Source organism: Neopelma chrysocephalum, unplaced genomic scaffold, assembly GCF_003984885.1.
Source record: "Neopelma chrysocephalum unplaced genomic scaffold, ASM398488v2 Primary Assembly neopelma1_97390, whole genome shotgun sequence".
NCBI lineage: Eukaryota > Metazoa > Chordata > Aves > Passeriformes > Pipridae > Neopelma > Neopelma chrysocephalum.
In genome coordinates, this window is record NW_020926031.1 from 4,559,106 (window position 1) to 4,579,675 (window position 20,570).

General features: G+C 35.8%; 1 protein-coding gene across 1 annotated transcript in view; it reads right to left on the reverse strand.

The window, feature by feature from the left end:
- HECTD2 (HECT domain E3 ubiquitin protein ligase 2) overlaps positions 1-20,570 on the reverse strand; it is a 37,725-nt gene that overhangs the window by 14,237 nt on the left and 2,918 nt on the right. Inside the window, exons 2-12 of the mRNA XM_027672231.1 lie at positions 17,948-18,077; positions 12,431-12,569; positions 10,586-10,688; positions 9,590-9,679; positions 8,921-8,985; positions 7,840-7,885; positions 6,670-6,779; positions 5,211-5,359; positions 3,582-3,705; positions 1,305-1,401; positions 301-408 (exon numbers count right to left, since the gene is read on the reverse strand). Of these exons, the coding sequence (XP_027528032.1) occupies positions 301-408; positions 1,305-1,401; positions 3,582-3,705; positions 5,211-5,359; positions 6,670-6,779; positions 7,840-7,885; positions 8,921-8,985; positions 9,590-9,679; positions 10,586-10,688; positions 12,431-12,569; positions 17,948-18,077 (1,161 nt within the window). The remainder of the gene's footprint in view (positions 1-300; positions 409-1,304; positions 1,402-3,581; positions 3,706-5,210; positions 5,360-6,669; positions 6,780-7,839; positions 7,886-8,920; positions 8,986-9,589; positions 9,680-10,585; positions 10,689-12,430; positions 12,570-17,947; positions 18,078-20,570) is intronic.

Below are 20,570 nucleotides of genomic sequence, written 5' to 3' on the forward strand. Positions count from 1 at the left end.
TGCTGTATTTTTAAAACAAAAATTGCAAACACACACAAAAAAATACCACATGCAAGCATATATGTTCATTATGGACTTATCCATGGAGCAGTATGAGCACACAAAATGAATTTCAGAATGTCTAACACAATCTATTCTGCAGCACTGCAATTGCGACAGTAATTAAGTTCTTTTTGTTTAGTATTATGCAGTTATAGTCCCAATCTCTTAGTGCAGAAAGATTTAAATATGAATTATCAAACTGAAATTTAAGTTCAATAGCTATTCTGCAGCAACACACCATTTACATTTTTTTGTTACCTCATCAAGTGAATCACTAACAAGGTGTGTCCTCCTCACTTTCACATTTAGGAATAACATATTCATGTCAGGTTTCTGTCGACGGGAGACTTTATCCACAAGGCTTTGCTATTTGAATGAAAAAGAAACATCATACATGCAGTATCTTCATTTAAAAAACCCGAGTGCCACACTTATTAAATGTAAGAAGTTCTCAGTATCTTGCATTAAAGACATTTCCCTAACATCATGTCTGCTTCAGTATTGTCTAAGAGATGAAGAGGAATTTCTTTCCTACTGCAGATAGCATTTGCACTATATTTGAACTAACTTATCAGGAGGTTTAACAAGAAAGTGGCAATTGTGCAGCAACTTTTTCAACCTTCCAAACTGTTGAAAATATAGATTCTGGAAATGGTTTGTGCTTTAATTAGCTATTCACAAGGCATATCCAGCAAGACAGGAATGGATAGGTGGTGGTTCTGCTACACAGAGCACTGAGGAAAAGAGTCTCACCTAGCACCTATAGAAAATTAACACTGAAGGAGGCAGACAATGCCTCTTTCAAAACAGAAGAGGCTGCCCAGAAGCAGTACCTCTTCCATGACTTGAAAGTATACAGCTGAATCTTGGTCTTCCATGACAACATATCTTCACAGGATAAAATAGGAAACAGTCCAAAATTCTCATAGAATTCATCTTCCTTACTTATCTTGTTTATCTAGCATGCTAGCACACTATGCTGGTTTCTCAAAAGAGGAAAAGAATAAGTAAATTAATATAGCTTTCTCTACAACATTAGTATATATAAGCATCCTGAAACTAAGCACATAAAAATAAAAAAATAAAATAACTAAAAAATCCAGTGTGGACATTTGTAGACTATCATAGTACAATGGCTTAAGTTCTTTTTTGGGGTAGTTTGAAATACTAGAAGTTATAATGACAGGTTGAGTGTAATACCAATCTAAAAAAACTTACTAAAATACCAAGGCACAAGACACAAACATTTATCGCTGACTTACCCGTGCAATACTTATCATCTGTTGTTCAGAGTCCCTTTGAATAATAACTTTTTTTGCTGCTATAGAAATAATAAATGGGTATTGACAGAAAGAAAACCTAATAATAAGAGAAAAGAATATAAAATATTTCCTTTTTAGCATATAGCATACTGTTTTTAAGAATACAGGACTGAACTATTACATTACCATTCAGTAACTACCTTCCCTCCACTGACAGTAATTTGCAAATAGCTGCTCGGGGTTTTTGTGTTGTATATATAGATACTCAATTCTGTAGAACAAACTGTTACTTGCAAATACTGCTAGAAACTTATCCTAAATATGCTTATCCTAAATAAAGATCATTTTTAATTGTTTATTATTAACATCAACAGACCTAATAAAAACAGTCATCATCTGCTTTAAATACCAAAATTTTAATTACTACATTGAATTAAAGAGAACAACAATATCTTCTTATTAAATAAAAGAAAAATATCTATCTCAGTGCAGCATTCTTAGGTACAGAACTCATTCTCAAAGGAACTGGTTTTCCACAGGCCCTTCAGATTTATCCTGGGGTTACATGTGTTGAGGACTTCTAAAATACCAGATCACAGCCACATTCCACTGCAATCAGATAATAAAAATGATTTTGAAAAACTTCAGAATTCATCATGTAAAAGATTTTTTAATTAGTGGTTATTTTGGTAAGTTTTTTTGTTTATTTAGCTCATACATCACCTAGCAGAAGTTCACATTGAAATAACCAGAGCCCACCTGGTCTCTTGTAAATCCTAATCCAAAATATTTTACCAAAGTGTGTTGACTTAATTAAAAGAAGTATGTATTTCAAAATATTCCATATGGAAGGTAGATGAGGACTTGCTCCTACTTGGCCTTTGTTGTCAAGTTGGGTTTTAAATGGAACAACAAGGAGTCAAAAGATGTAAAATTGAAAAAAAATGTCCCTGTAACAAATTAACAGAATTATTTATACTTAAAGAATAATGCAGCTAGTCTTCACTTCAGCTACTCCAACAATTATGTGTCAAGCAAACTTTGTTTTGACATAATTCCCAGTGACCCAGCTAACTGAAAAGAACTGGAGCAGGTGGAAATCTCACAGCCCTTTTATAAGCTTGGTTGTGGGTGCCAAAACAGCCAGACGGTTCCAATGGAAAAAAAAATATGTCAAAAAATCATTTGAAGCTCAGCAGTATTCATAAACCAATGCTTTGACTGAGACTATACAAAGCATACTGCACATGTTTTGCTATCATGTATCATGGGGTTGGGGCAATTGTTTTGTTTATTTATTTGGGTTTTGTGTGGTTTGTTTCATTTGTTTGTTTTTTTATCTTCCCAAGCAGAGTATCAGGTATCAGACAGAAGCCTAACCTGAAATACCTGCTTTAGTGGAGCAAATTATGGTTTCCAAGTTTTCCCCAACTGCTGCTAAAGGCAAGGAAAATTGCACACACAATAAATAAAAAGCTACATTTAGAGGGCTGATGTCTTAAATTAGCTTACTGAAAAGTCTCGAGATATGGGGAAATTTTAATTGATCTTGTGATTCAAGCTGTAAAGACTGAGTGATACACAGTGATATGCTGAAAAATAGAGCTAGGCAAAAAACCATTTTTGTTAAGAAAACATTAATAAGATTTTGAACTTCAGCAAAAAGATGAAATGTCTATTTCTCTAGATGATTCTAAATCATACTGCTGGGCTGCCTCTCACAAGGGGAGAAATACCTTTGCAAGCTTTGAGTCTAAAGATTTAACTTGTGTGTTTATTTTCAGGCAACAAAAATAGTACAATCGATTTCACTGGAACGAACATGATTGGAGCCACATATATACATATAATTACATACATTTTCATCATTAAGTCATAAGTATGCACACATTATCACTGTATGTGAATGTATTGGAGGCTAAAATATGTTTGTAGTAAGACACAATTAGAAGTCTATGCCCATAATTAATAAAGTTATTTTATTATCATCTATATTTTTACATCTTTTCTCCAGTTTGCAAAGGCAGAATGAGATTTATTCTAGTCAATCTAACATCCATGCAGTAGGAAGTATAACAAGTAGTAGCTATACTATGTTTGTCCAATAAAATACAGTATTTAATGTGGATATATATACACACATAAATGGTATGTATACCACATACACACACACACTATATATATATATATCCACTATATTTAATATAGGTACACATAGCATAGATACAGTGCTTTGAAATACTACTTAAAAACATAACAACCAACTATTCCTCTTACCTGTGAGAATTCCCATAGCATTGCCAGTTATGATATTCTTCCATAAGATCAATATGATCAAGTGTAGAATTATAGAAATCCGTATATGAAATAATAGGAGGACTGATCAGACTATTTGCAGCATCTACAAAGAAAACATAAAAGTCTTTTAAAACAGTGCCTGGATTCAGCACACTCATTTCTCGGCATCACGAGCACCAGTGAAGTCAGAAACTTTAGGCTAAGTCTAAAATAATAGTAATAAACTAATACTAATACGCAAATAACTTAGCAACAGAACTTAGCTCAGTCTTAGCTATAGAATTATGCTATAACATAACACGTTATGACAGCATATTAAATGCTGTAGAAAATAATAAATTCTTAGGTCAGCCCACTTATGACAAGGGAACCTCAGTTTGACTCTAGCTCCCTTACTGACATACACTAAATTGAGGTTTCACAGATAAAGGACATTATGTTCTGCTGAAATCGATGAAAATGCAGTTTGTTAAATGAAAATGTTTAAGAAATCCACCTAATTTCAAACATAGCTATGGCTAGAACATCTACATGCTTTCCAGTTAAAAATTACCTGCTTGTGTTGGATGCCTTTTGCAAAAGGCATGGAAAGGGAGGGGCATAAAACATAGTATGCAGAGATATACCTATTTCCTCAGGGAACTACTATACGATCTGGACTCACCTGTACATAAATTAAGTACTTGACCAAATGAAGAGAACTAATTCATATTTAAGTTATCTCACTGTGTAACATTCATATAAGGTCAAACAGCTAGTAAGTTTTCTCTATTTGCACTTCAACATGGTTTAATTTTGGTCAGTCAGACACAAAGTAGTGTCTTTTGATTTACTAAAGAGTTCTTTTTCCAGAACTAAGGAACTGGCAATTCTTTCATACATGACTAGAAAACACGCACCTTGGTTTTAGATACAATTGTGCTTTTGTGCCTAATTCTGGACAGGCAGGATTGTGCAGAATGCTTTTAAGTAAAAGTGTTGAGAGTGAAAGCATCTTAATTCCAAACTTAATTTTAATTTGGTGGCTTTATTTTCTCCTAGAAAGGAGAAAGTATATGCTCTAATCACCAAACTATTTGGCATGAGTGGAGGAGAAGGTTTGAATTTGCAGTGGTCAAATTTGCTGTGCTCTATGTTGAACTGAGCACAAATTTACTTTTTTTACACTATTGTTTTGGATTTAAGAGGCACATGCATCGCCTAAATTCCTTTGGATGCTAAATAGTTCTGCGGGGGTAGGCCAGTTACAGATGAAATTCCGGCAATTACAAATTTAAGACATTTCTTTTACAAATCTAAGGGAGTCATTAACCATTGGTTACTTCTGTGGATTTCTGTTTGAATGATCTTCAGTTGTTGTTACAGGAAAATGATGCATACCAATTATCATCTACTGGAAAGCAACAGAAGACTTTCTTTGTTGCTTACTACCTTTATGGTAGTTTGTACTGTGCCACCATCATTGTCAGTCTCCCCCAGAAGAGGAGCAGTATAAACTATCCTCTCTCTCTCTATATATATATATTTTGACATCTATATATAGATATTCAAACATTATATACACACACAAACATACATATGCATACAGAGTTCAAGAAAAATACCTACTAAATAAAGCCAGGACTTTTGTTGCTGAAGGAATCCACCAGTTACATTTCACCATAGGTGGAAACTCTTCAGGTTTTGCAGGAAACAGACGTAAAGAAATGAATTGCAGTAACCTGTCCACCACCTGCTTGAACCTCCTCTGTGAAATCCTAAAACAGACATGCTGCACTTACTCTCATGTGATCACTGTCTACACTAGAGTTTATGTTGTCAGATTTCAGTGTTATATTTTAAAAAACATGCTTCTGTCCTATACATAAAAACACAATTCGAAATATAAAGTTTGAAGAAGTGTGCTTTTAAATATTGACAAACGGTAATTCTCTTCAGTGTACCCCTAACTATTGCTCTGTTAAAAAAAAAAAAAGAGCAATAGAATCATTATCTGTTCTTGACTTCTAGTAAAAAAAACAAAAAGCCTTATCTATTTCACTCCATACTCTGAATACTGAGGAATTCTGATTTTTTTTATTTTGAGATACTTGGTCCTATTGAATAAAGAGGAAAAGTACTTCAAGTGCTTGTGACAAGTGCACATTTTAAATTACATGTTGCACCACTTCCATAATAGCACAACAATACACATGTAGGTATGTTAAAATATCCTTTTCTAAACAAGATCTCTCCTATTTTAATGGTTTCCATTTCTAATAGATGTTTTGATATGCCTATTGCATCCTTAACCAAGAGTGTAAATGTTATTTGTAAACACCAGTTCAAAGAAATCATATTTTACCAAAATTTCCATCCTTGCAGAAAATAAAATCTTTTACTAACAGGTTCCCTAGGAGATAAGGGAATTGTGAATATGGCCAAACTTCTTTTTTTATCCCAAACTGAACTTTTTGCACAGTCAGTACAAGGAAAGCAATCTGCATACCAACTTGGAAGCTGCTCTTTGGGCAGTTACCCTCATATGACTTTATTAGTGAGGTGCTATTAGAGTTATTTCAACTAATTACAAATTTAATGCCCTAACCACATTCTCTCACCACCTCTATTACACTATGAAGCAAGGACTCTAATTCATTTGTAGTTTTCACACAATACAGTAACATTACAATATCTTTTGCAAATTATGCAAGATAAAACTTTATTTAAACAAAGATCATAAATATGTTTGTTTTAATAATACCATATAAACATGTAACTAAAAATTTACACACAAGTTATTTTGCATGTCTTATGGAAGAATAACTTAGGCAAGTTTTTTTCCAATTAAGGCTTTTTTGCATAAAGATACTAATTTTTATACATTATATACATATTGCATCTATAAATCAGTATCACTTAGTGGACTATGTCCATATGTACTTTGAAAACAACAAAAACAACCTCTTTAGTCAATTAAATTAACTTTCATATAATTTATAAAACAGTCAACATCAATGGAAATACAATAACAATTGCAATCCTAAAAATGGAATTTTTAATTTTTTTTCAATTTTTTTTTTTTTACTTTTTAGACCAGTGCACTAGGAAATGATGGTCAGCTTCTGTTAAGGCTGCTATCTGTCTTAGCAAGTGAGCATAGATGACATAAGTAGAAGTGTTACTAAATTGAGGATTCTGAAAAAGATTAAAAAAATGTGTTAGGTTAATAAACTGCATAAAAGGAGAAAAGTCATTAGGATTTTTTCTTATGTTTGTTGTTGCCAATACAATTCAGTTACACAGGAAAGAAATTCACAAAAATAGCTGTGACAGAGGTAAAACTATGGGAAAAATTGACTTGCCACTTCTAGCCCAATAAGAAATACATAATTGCTATCTTGTAAAAGTATGATTTTTTTTTCCAAAAGAAAGCCCACAGGTAGCCCAAAGGCAGTAACCAATGTATTTTTCTGGATTATCCTTTACATTGTAGCACATAAATTACACTTCTCTGAGTGATGGGCTTTTCATCTCAGTAAAAAGGATTCTTGTGGCTTCTGTCTCTCTGCATGTCAGTCCCTCTTATCTGAGTTCACACATTCCCACATTTCAGCAGGAGATAGCCCTTGTAATTCACAGCTAGTATACCACCCCGAAGAAGAAAACTATTGTCTCAAAAAATTAAATTACTATCTGATATTGTCAAATAACAGTAGAAACCACTCTTTGTGTGGAGAGGTGTTACCTACATTGGCAAAATTTAAAGGGGAAATCTGCTGCAAACGCAAATCACCTATAGTAGCAAAGGTAATAGGTGAACTCAGACAAAAACCAGACAATGCAGCCAGTTAGATAAACTGGAGAAAGTCTGCTGGATAAAATGCAACACTGGAGAAAGTTACAGCAATATCAGAAAGTGCATATACTGAAACTTTCAGAGTTACAGCATACCAATAAAGCAAATCTGGGAATAAGGATGAAATAAGAACAAATAACATTGTAAAACATTTGTTCTTTCAACCCACAAAATAACAGGAAACAATTACTTGTCTGTTAGTTCATAGTTTTAGTCTATGCAACCTTTCCCCATCAACTATCTTCCATTAAGGTCCCACTCCCATCATGCATTTCCTACACTTCTTCCATAGATGTGAAGTATCTCAGCTATACAAATTATCTTGTTTGCATAGTATACTGGTTTATAGATTATAAGTTAAGCAGATACATTTTAAAACAAAAAGACTATTTTTCTTACCTGTAAAAGTATACAGTATGCTCTAAGATCATCTTTTGTTCGTGGCCTATGAATGAATGAAATAACAAACAGAACCATATGTATGCATTATTTACATACATTAAGAGTCATAAAATCACACACGATTTTATTTTGCTTGGTCAATAAGTACAGAATACCATATTTAAGAATCTTCACTGCACTCAGTAATTGAAAAAGACATTTACAGATTCTGACAACTCCCTAAAGGCAGTAGGCTATTTTATCATCTGTTTTTTGTAGCATAACACGAGAGAAGGTCAAATAGTGATCAGAATTGAAGAATGATAGGTTCTCCAAAGAGGCATTTCCATGCTATTGTCTATCTTGAGTCACAACACAGATGAGTTTATTTGCCCCATCTTTGATGTCTCCTGCAAGAATTCTCCATACACTTCTACCACTGAAGCCTCTGTACATCTTGCCATTTATCAAGGCTTTCACATAACCAAAAGCATACATGCAGCAACAGCACAGAAAAAGTAGCAGAAAATGGAGAAAGAAATAGCCAAGGCCTGGATCACAAGTGAGTCACAAGGCATTGTCTCTTGCTATATCTTTTTATGAATTAACTTTGCATTCTCACTTCTATTACTTCATGCTAAGAACTCATCATCATACTGTCATTCCCAGAAAAACTTCTACTTTTGGGCTATCCCCTTCTGCATCCTGCACTGCTCTTCCTATGCTGCTGCCACACACGAATGGTATTGTGAAGTAAACTTCAAATCAGGGAGTTACCCTAGTTGCTGTTGGGGGGTGGACAATAAGTTTTACCCTAAATAAATTCCTTAACTCATCTCACAAATCAGATGTCCAAAAGAATGCCCTGGGAACAAGCAGCTGAGATTTTGGCTGGGTCTAGATCTGCCTCCCAGAGGTTGAATGTCAGCTGACAGAGTTCAAGATGTATTTCAGCAGATTTGCCATGCAAAAAGAATTAAGTTCTTATGCATCAAATAAGTTGCATGACAACATTTTCTTTCTTTGTCTAAAACGATGAAGACAAAACATCGGGTTTAAGTGCTGACACAGCACTAATGCAAACGTTTGTTATAATTACCCTGTCCATTCTTGTAGCAGACCATTAATTATTCCTTTTAAGACTGACTTCTGAACATCTTGAGGCTATGGAAAAAGGAGAGGAAAAATCAATTCTGAAGTAACTATACATATTCAATACAAGATATTGTAACAAATAAGTAAGTTTGTTTTGCTTGTGATTCAAGACAGCTAAGAAATCTTTTGTGTTATGATGCTGAGCTCCTAAGTATCTTCCTCACAGATTACTAGCTGAGGCTTGGGGTTGAGCCAATTGTGGCTTTCAACACATAAACTAACTTAAAAACTGTAAATATAATGTCTAAATTACTCCTACCTTTTGTTTACTAGGCACAGTATCTACTTTTTGCTATCCTCATCCTCACATTTTCTTTATTTCCCACCATGCAGTGTCCCACAAGTCATGTCATAACTTGAAAGTGCCCTTTAAGATCTACTACAATATAAATTGTGCTTCACAAGTAGGAAAAATTTCCTCCTATTTTACTAGAGCAGCTTTCATGATTCTATGGCAAATTCTCGTGGGATCGGTTTAAGTGTGTTTTGAGAGATTCTTCAGAAATCATGCATATCTGAGAAAAACTTTTGGTATAAATTGCTTCTTAGCATATTTCTTCATTGAAATAATTGTTACAATGTTTTAAAACATGAATTATTTTCTTCTACTTACAGTATTTAATAAGGCATCATAGACAACATCCACAAATTCTGCATCGATTCCAGAGTCCTCAATGGTATTAAATGGAGAATTGGTATCTTTCTGTAAGTTAGATAATATATGAAGCATTTCGGGTTTGAAATATTTCAAATATTTTATCTATCCTTGAAAAATATAATTCTAACAGTTTAAGAAAACATATATAACTATTTTCCTTATCAAAACAAAAGAATACAGGTTTCTGTAATTAATACGTGAAAGATGAAGCAAAACAACAGTACTCTGACACATTGGCAATATTCAGGTAATTCCATTACCTTGCCGTTCTATTTTAAAAATGTAAGAGGGCTTCAAATAATGAATTACATTGAACTTTCATCTTTTATCTTTGTTGTGGATCCATCATCAGACAAAAGCAATGACATTTTAAGCATTCAATATTTGTAAAGTAATTAAAAGTCACAGGTTATTTTGTCTAGGTTCAGGTCCTATTGTCCATATGAAATATCATAAGCACAGTTTGCTCTATAATAGGCAGGAAATAATAATTTAGCATGAATTAAGAAACACAAATATAGTTATTTCTCAAGGAAAACCAAGTATGTCATCACAACACATGAACAGCTCTACTAGAGCCCATATCCCACCCTTTTTTAGGGACAGAGAATTTCTGTTTCCAGATTTGCCTGGGCCTCCACATTAGCTGCATTAGTTTGGATGTTTTAAAACTGTAATTTGTGTAGAAAGTATCCACACAGTCACAGCGTCACAAAACAAATTACATACTGGAATTTCAAAGCTCCACGTAAACTTGAAATACAGTTGCTTAAACTGGAATCAATGAAGAAATGCAATAACAGATTGTCTATCAAAGGCAGGTGAGATTGTGACAAAATGATCATAGTGGCCTTGAGTAACCGCCTGCAAGCCTTCAACTGATATTTTTGTAAACATTTTGAAGATGCAAAGCACTGTAATTACTAAATAGTATTATGAATTATTTTCTACCTTAAATGCAGCATTTATCTCCAGGAAAGAATCAAATGTTGTAGAATAAAAATAATGTACAGCTTTCCAATCTCCCGATGCCTTAGACTTTTCCACATCATCCCTAGAAAGAATACATTAAAATACTGGTAATATAAAGGTCTGATCTTTTCAGCCACTTACGACTAGAATGCACTGAAACTTTTCTTGCTAAGCACACTTAGAAGACAGACAAGTATAATATCAGTATCTTTCTAACATTTTCCTTGTCATTTAAAGATCATGGTATTATAAGAGAACAAAAGCATAGTTTGTGTTTGATACACCTGAGCAATGTCTTTTATTCAAAATGTTAATTCACAATGTCACAGTTCAGTATGTTAAGACAAATAATTAGCAGAACAAAATTATGCTGAAGCTACACTAACACAAGATAAAATTTCTCAGACTAATTTATTTAATTGTAAAGGCTCCTAAACTAGTTAAATTCATTACTATTTCTGCAAAATTTTATTTCTCTTCAAATATTTCAAATAAAACAATCTTAGGCACGTGACAGGGTGGTCACTGGTGACAGCCCACATGGCTTCACTACAGGCAAATCGTGCCTGACAAATGTGGTGGCCTTCTACAATAGGGTTACAGTGGTGGTGGATGATGGAAGTATGGCTGATATCATCTACCTGGACTTGTTCAAGGCCTTCCTCTGGAAGCCCCTTCCTCTTGCTTTGCAGCAGACTGTCCAAGAAAGTGTCAGCATGGGGAAACCTAAACCCCGCTCAGTGTAGGGAGCAGCTGTCAGATCCAACAAAGAAGGACCTAGCCATTCCTGGTGGATGGCAGTCATGGGAGAGGGGCAATGGAAGGGTAGTAGGGGCTCATAGCAGAGGATTAAAAGGGACAGGACAAGGGGTAATGGTTTTAAAATGCAGGAGGGTCGATTCAGATTAGGTATAAGAAGTAGTATTTTACAATGAGGGTGATGAAACACTTCCACCAGTTGCCCAGAGAGGTGCTGGATGCCCCATCCCTGGAAACATTCAAAATCAGCTGGGAGGGGGCTCTGAGCAACCTGATTTAGTTGAAGATGTCCCTGCTTATTGCAAGGAGGTTGGACTAGATGAACCTTAAAAGTCTCCTCCAACCCAAATCTATATTAGGTTGGACTCAATGATCTCAGGTCTTTTCCAACCTAGTTTATTCTGTGATTTTGATTCTATGATTTAAGAGTGTCCTGCATGATATCCTTCTCTCTAAACTGGACAGACATGGATTTGATGGGTGGACCACTTGGTGGATAAGGAATTGGCTGGATGGCTGCAAAGAGCTGTGGTCAATGACTCAATGTTCAAGTGGAGACCAGAGAAAAGTGGCTCAGTTGTCAGTGACAAGTTCCTCAACTTTTCAAATTCTCCTTTACACCACTTGCCTTTCCCACCAAAATACACACCGAACAATCAAAAAGCATTCCTTTTCTTCACTGAATGCACAAAATTTCAAACGTGGAAAAGAGAAATAATTGGTAGTATAAACAAATTACCTAAGACTGCAAGGGATTTTACAGTCTACACCAAGCCACACATATTTTTTTCCAAAACTAAACATCCACTGAATTTCTAACTCTGAAGTATATGTTTTGCCATTTTCTGCATGGAACAACACTTCAAGGTAGAAAAAAAAAAATTTTGATAATTTTCACAGCAACAGAGTTATCTATCCCACCATCACAACCAAACTCTTGTCAGTCTCACTCAACTGCTTTGTCATTTGACATTAACAAAATCAAATGTATGAACTAGGTCAAAATGAAAAAAAAGTCCAAAGAAAGAAAGAAAGTACACTTTTCAGAACACCAGTATAACTTACTGAAAATCTTTCACAGTTTTGGTTCGAATGGGAAGGGAAGGTTCAGGAGGAAATGGTGCTTTCAGTTCTTGGGGTAATGTATCTATAGAAATGCGCTGCTTTTGCCGTACGTCGAGGCAAATAGGTGGTAGGTCTCTCACTAAAAAAAGGTAAAGAAGAATAAATACAATGCAATCATATCCATAAATATTTAGTTAGTAAAGTGCAGATGTATAGGAACTAGAAAAAAAAAGAAAACACAGTGTTTGATCCTACATCTTTAAACAAGGATTTTTCTTACTATTTGCACCTTCCAGACATGATGGAAACTTTGACTAATTGAAAGAAATAGCAGTGTTGCCCCCTATTGTATTTACAGTATAGATTTTAAATATTGTAATATACAAACTGCAACAATGGTGTTTCCCACAGCTATGAAAAATCTCAAGCACAACCACACCAAACTCCAACTGTCATACAAGGACAAGACTTCAGTCCATTTTTCTACACTGTGACATATAATTTTATCTAGAGCTGACTGTGGATCATCTACTGCCTCCTTAAAGAACCCCTCCAATAAATTAAATGGGAAAGGTAAACTTTTTTGTCTTACAGAGAATTAGTGAAACAATAGCATCTTTAAACATTTCTTCTCAATAAATTTGGCTGCCTATTCTAGTACAACTAGCAGTGCTTTACCAAGGTCTTCCTATTCTACTCCTTACTTTCTATTTGATCTGAGAACTATCGAGTTAGTGAGGCAAGATTCAGCAATAGCGCAGCTGCTGTTAGAGGAGAAATCGTGCTGCTTCTATGTCAGACACAATCAGTTCCAAAACATACCTACCGTGGGCCAAAGCTGAGCCCATCACTGACACTGGTAGCATGCCTATGATAATATGTTTAAGAAAGGGCAAAAAACACTGCACAGCAGCCAAGAGAGAGGAGGGATTAAAAAAAACCAAACTCCCCTTCAGATGCAGATGAGTGGAAAAGGAGGAGGAGGAGATGCTCCAGGGTCTGGAGCAGAGATTCCCCTGTGGCCAGTGAAGACCACAGTGAAGCAGGTTATCCCTCTGCAGCACCACGGTGGAGCAGAGATCCCCCTGCAGCCTATGGAGAGCCCATGCCTGAGCACCTGCTGGCAGGAATTGTGGCCCTTTGGGGACCCACACTGGAACATGCCATTCCTAATGGACTGTACCCTGTGGAAAGGGCCCACATTTGAGCAGTTCTTCAAGAACTGGAACTCATGGAAAGGACTCACGTTGGAGAAGTTTGTGAAAGACTGTATCCCATGGGAGAGTCCCCATGCTGGAGCAGGGGAGCAGGGTGAGGAGGAAAGGGTAGCAGAGTTCAAGTTTTATGAGCTGACTGCAATCCCCATTCCTCACTCCTCTGTGCCACTTGGAGGAAAGGAGGCAGTAGAGTGGGGAAAAAAGGAGGGAAGTTGAGACTGGGAACAAGGGGGCGCGGGTGGTCAGGGCAGGGGAAGGTGTTTTGAGTTTTGGTTTTGTTTTGTTTTGTTTAACTGACAGTAAATTAACATCCTCAAATTTGCTCTGCTTATGACAGTAATTGGAAAGTGGATTCCCTGTCTTTATCTCAACCCATGAGCTTTTTTATCTTATTTTCTCCCCATGTCCTGTTGAGGAGGGGGAGCAATGGAGCAGCTCGGCATGTGTCTGGTAGCAAGCTAAGGTAAAACCATCCAAAACATGAAAAAAATTTTCCAGGGCATTTCCAACACTCATTTTATGACAAATATCCTCAAAGTGCTTTTTAAATCTGATTTACACTGCACATTTTTAAAAGCATTTATATGAATTGTGACATATGTTTGGGATAAAAGACACTACATAAAATAAAACTGTCGTCAAAAGTCAAACATATTTAACAAAAATCCTCTATGAAGGATCCTTATGTCTAAGAGCTCTCTAAGCCTTTTCCAAGAAGTGTTTTTTTTTTTAAATTAACTACACATAAAAGTAGTATCGCTACTCTGCTCCCTACTCCATTTATCACAGCAGGGAAAAGATGCTAACAAAATTCCCACATCCCAAAAGCAGATTCTTTTCACTCATGCTAATGACAGAGAAACTGTCATTGTGACTGAACTCAGCCACCATTCATGGGGTAACAGATCAGAACTGCCCTCAATCCCCTGACTATGGCATCAACTACAGATATGGAACCTTGTCCATTCTCGCAGCTGGAATTTAAAGCTACTTGAAAAGTACTAATTAAAAAAAAACAATGCAGAAAACATACTAAAGTAATTCAAGCCAAGCTGCCAAACAATCCCACCATGCAAGTGCTCTGCTATTGTGCATCATTTCCTGAAAGCAGGATGGACTGACTTCAAAGAAACTAAGACTTTGTCTTATTTTTATATTCTGAGAATAACAAGCCATTTTCATTTGTCTCATTCTATCTTCTCAATTTTAAATGGATTTTAAAATTGAGTTATAACCTGCTGAATTATAACCTATTGAGTTATAACCAGCTGAATACACTGAAATGAGGAAAATATTCTTTACACATCTGCTGACAGAAGCTGTTTCTCATTTCAGCAAACTGAGGCTGCAGGTGCAAAGCTGCACCCTGCCAACCATGCAGTTTTCTTTGAAATACATGCAGTTTAATTTAGATATGCTAAAATTGATTTTTAATAATATGTTTAACAAATAGGGTTAACTTCAATATGTTTTGTCATCATTCAAGTTGATTTGTAAATAGATTTATTTGCTCATTTGCCAGTCAAGAGTACTAATTAAGATCTGTCACAAGTTTCATCCAGGAGAAACTTGAAACTTTACTTATTTAGCTGATAAGCAGTAATAACACAATATTATGAGAAAAAAACCAATCATTTCTGGCTTCTTGCCCAGTTACGTCAAGTAAAAAGATTCAGCAATGCATGGCTGGTTAAGGAATGATCAAAAACTCTGGGGAAGAAAATCTTATTGATACAAAGCAGAATTGAGTAATACAGGGAAGCTCAGAGTAAATGAATTTAGAACAGTAGTTATTTTCATGGTGATGAACACAGCCGCTGGCAGATAAAAATTTTCAAGGTAGCTAAAGCAAACAAAACTTACTTGTATTTGTAACATTAGAAAAGAACTAGATCAATCTATTTAATATATAAATTTCATACCAGACCACTGTTACATTAGAAGACCTGTTATATGGGGAGCTATGTAGCAAACAAACAATTCCCTAGCTTTCATGTTGTATTTACCAGCATTACCTCTTCCATAATTTTGTTTTCAGTGAAATTAATATCCTTTAACTCAAGACTAAAGTATTACCAGTATATGCCCATATATATATATCTACACGTGCTCAGAGAGATAGCACATGTATAGATATAAATATAGAGATAGATATATTTATAAACAAACACACGCCAAGACACCAACTAAGCATTATTCCTGATTGCCAGAGCAAAAGCAGCATTTTTAACTGAGACATCTGTTTCAATTGTTACTTATTCTATACAATACTGCCTCAAAATATTCACCTTGCACTGTTGCTAAAAATAATGTTTTTATATAGGCAAGTTACTCTGATCCTGAAACTACCAGAATATCTGCTCAATTCTACACACTGAGCTCTATTTCAAGAATATATCCTTGACTATAATAAATACTGCCATGCATTAGTGTGGTGAAAATTAACAACTAAGTATTTATGAGGCAGTAATTACAACTGGGACAGAGAAAGGTGTTTACAGTTTACCATTTTTGCCAGGTATAAAAAAAAAAAAAAAAGGCAGGAAGGCAGGAGAGGAGCATATTTCTTCTGTTTAGTGAAATGAATTCTGCAAGAGGGTACTGCATTTTTCACATTGCTTGACCCAATATTAATTTTACTTTGTCCTAAATTTTATAAAGCATCAGGCTTTCATATTGTAACTTAAGATTGTACTAAGTAACTGTTCAGACAGAAGCTGGACGGTAAACAATTAAGGCTTAAATAATGAAAGACAGCAGCTTGGAGTCTGAATGAACTGCCTGCATGTTTCTGGTATAGAGGCTAGCAGCTGTGTAGTTAATATTGATAGGAGGTCACTTTTAGTTTCTGAGGAAAATAATGTTATCCGAAAAAGGCAAAATATTTCTCTGAGGACTTTTACATTGCAACAATAGTGCAATTGCTTCTATGCAATTCACATATGAAGAGTTCTTTAAAATACAGAGGCGAGAGCAATGGCCACCTGAAGGTAATTTTCCAGCTTTTTTACACCACTTTGTAAGAATCAGCAGAGCTCTGACCTGCTTTGCAGCATCTTCTTTTTGCCTTACCCCACATATTGCCCTCAAGAACATCGCTTTGACCTTAACTCTGGTATGTTATGCAGCAGTGGGAGAATTCTTTACTGGCCATCTCCAGCCACTGTGGTTTCCACCGTGTGGTACAAAGTGACTTGAGCAAAGCACAGAATCCTGTCTGATACATCATTCAAACAAAACTGCCTTTTGTGTTTCAGTGATTGCCCTCGTTTTGGAAGTAGAAAGCACGTCTTTATCCCATAACAAAAATTGATTTAAAAAAAAAGAAAAAAATCTTGCACTGACTTCTAGTTTTTCAGCACAGCTAGAAGAGATACAAAGATTCTTTTAGTAAGGATCCAGTGCTGCAAGTTATGAGCCACCTTTTTCTGCACAACTTTGAAACTGACAGTACCTGTCAATAGTTTTGTTTTAACTCACACTACTGAGATACATCTCTTAATACAGTTTCTTTTTTTCTAGCCTCAAAGTCATTGAGTGCTATAATGACTTAGCCAACCACAACACAATAAGGCTGAAAGGGACTTGCTCAGCCTCTTCGTAAAAGTCCCAAAATACTGAAATTCCATATCCTAGCCCAAAAAACTAATAAAAATTCCAGGTCTAACCACAACATCATCTCATCTAGGCTTTATGATTCTAGCCTACCAAACTGAATATAGAGCTCCACTTTATCCTTTCATCAGTTATTGTTTTACCTCATCATACCACAACAACCTTCCTTCTTGCCTTTAAAGTTCTTTAGAACTTATCAGTCTTTGCCTGTGCATTTTATTTTGTGTCAGCACTGGCCTTCATCTTCACTGAAAAACACCATCTCTCAGCAACTGTCTCCCTTAAAAGCCTTATGATTGCCTCATCCCTGACATCCTTCAGATGGCAACTGAAAAATGTTCTCCAAAATTCTGACACAATTTCTAGAGACACTGCCTGACTGCAGTTAGACAAAGAGTCTCTGCAGATAGTTACTGAATCAGTAACTTTCTTTAACTTCAGATGATTATTTCATCCTCCAGGTCTATTTGTTTTTTTCTTCTCCAACTTGTCTCTATGACACAACCTCTATTGAGGATGGACTATCATATATATCACTGCCTGCGTGTACAATGTACAACGCAGCATAATTTAATAAAAACTAGATTTCTAGATTTTCTGGCACTACCACAATACAAATATTGGCAGGAAACTGAGCACCTTCTTACCTTGGTAACTAAGTAACACAGGGCTTTTATTCTCTTACCGGTTTTGATGTTGGGTATAACAAGTTGTGTAGGTGAATTTCTGTTTCCGATGCCTTCTTTCTTTTGGTTGATAGTTGTGATGAAATTGCTGAAAGTGGAAAACTGATTTTTGGCTCCTCCCTCCAGCCCCTGTAATTAAGATGACAGCATGCTATAAAGGGCTGATACATTACTGCAAGAGTAATCTTACTAGTGAGGTATTACACAGAATTCTCTTAAATACTTTTTATCTTGAAATCAGAGAGCTAATAACCAAATGAGACATAAATAATGATTCTGCAATTTTGTTTCAAATTAAATCAGGAGATACACCATAAAATTCCTTTTCATTACATTAAAAAACCTCAAGTATTAATTTGCAGGATGTGAAGATATCCTTGGATTACTGTGAGGAAAACACAATACAATTAGAATGCTGGCAATATTCAAACTGTCTGTATCCAAATGTCTAACTCCTCTTATATTCCTCCCTACATCCAGCTCAGTTTAAACAGATGAAAGTGTCACATACTCCTTTTTCCAAATAACCCTAATATACTGAAGTATTCTTGAAAAATTTCCCAAGACTTGAAATGCAGAGCCAAAAATTCTAACTTGCTAATAAAACAAATACTGACTATCTGGGTAAAACTCCCAAATGATTCCAAATTGTCAGCATCTGCTGCTACGTAAGAAAGGCTAACAAGCAAACATTTGTTAACACAAATGCTAAGAGGAGTGCTAAAAGGAACTCTACTTGAGTACCTGTAGGTGCTGCCACAAGGAGCCTGCACAAGTCTCTGCTAAGAAGTGTTGTGTGCTAATGTGTTTTAACAATGAATAGAAGTGAAATCACACAACAGACTTCCAAAAGATTGCGCCAGTTAGTTTTACACTCGGTGCTATTAGATATAGTTATTTACTCTTGAATTTGCAAAGTATGGGTGTGTTAAGGGGTTTGCCTAAGATGATAGAAGTCACATGATGAAGATTTTAATTTTCATATCAGCTCCAAGTCATCAGTTGATATCAGGAAAAGGTAGGTCAACTTAAAAAAAGATACACACTCTTTCTGCACATCATGATTTTCAGCCTCACAGTAACCTAAAGACTCGTTTGTTTGATATCTGGCATCTCTGCTCTCAGCTGGAAAAAATGTTTCCATGCAAATCAAAACTTTAATTCCCATAACAAGAATAAAAACCCTTGAGTAATTAACATCCTATCAAAATTTTTAAGCCAGTACATTTCCCTTTCCGCTTAAGAGAAATAAATTTGAACTACAACATGCAGCCAGAGTTCTGAGGAAAGCACTTTGCTTCCACCACAACATCCTGAAATACCACCAGGAGGGTAATAACACAGCCCACAAACCTACCACACCACAGTGTGCACAAGCTGGAACACTGCCAGGAATTTTAAATAACTGTGGCACAAACAGCTATTTTTCCATGGCTTATAACTCAGTACATTACAAACTTGAACAATCAGCAGGACTTCTAGCTTTAAAAGTACCAAGTTTCAATTTCTAGTTCCAAATTCCTTGTATGAAACAAACATTCAAAAATAAAATGTAACTACCACAGTAATTTTTGCGTTAACTTTTTCTTTTGTTCTACAATCTTTGAAATATCATAAAGATGCTTCTTAAAAAATCACCCAGCATGTGAACATCATCACTGAACAAACATCCTATGAGGAGAGGCTGAGGGAGCTGGGGTTGTTTAGTCTGGAGAAGAGAAGGCTTAGAGGCGACCTCATCACTCTCTTCAACTACCTGAAGGGAGGTTATAGCCAGGCGGGGGTTGGTCTCTTCTCCCGGGCAACCAACAATAGGACAAGGGGACATGGGCTCAAGCTCTGCCAGGGGAGGTTTAGGTTAGATGTTAGGAAAAAATTCTTTACAGAGAGGGTTATCAGACATTGGAACGGCCTACCCAGAGAGGTGGTGGATTCACCATCCCTGGAGGTTTTTAAAAAGAGATTGGACGTGGCCCTTAGTGCCATGATATAGTAATTGGAGTTGGATCAGGGGTTGGACTTGATGATCTTGGAGGTCTCTTCCAACCCTACCTATTCTATGATTCTATGATCACTGACTGAAAAAGAACTTTTAAACAAATCCAGATCTGAGGTCAATCTGCTCTGTCACAAAATGTATGCTCCAGGCAGAAAACCTCTGAAGCTCAGACTAGCCAAATTATGATGAATAGGGAATAGATAGCACAGATAATTGAGAAAATGAGATTTATTAAATAAATTATTGTGACACCCTTTTTGACTGACTTAGCTTTCTAGGTTTTACTCCAGCGATGCCACTAAAATACTACAGGTGAACAGTTATTTAAAAACTTTCTTCTTAATGCCACCTCCCTCAGAAGTGATCATAAAGAACAAAAATTGCACATGCTATAACTCCATCATCCTGCTTCAAGTGCAGGTCTAACAAAGACAAACATATGGACAAACAAATAGACAAAAGCTTTATTGGAAGGCTCTGGAGGAATACTGGGAAACTTCATGCTCATTAATGAGGAACTCTGACAACTCCTGGGGTTGTCAAGGATCTAGGACAAGAGCACAGCATCATGTCATACTTACAAAATTTTGTAAGAGGTCACTGAGCTTCTGAGCCTAAGACTC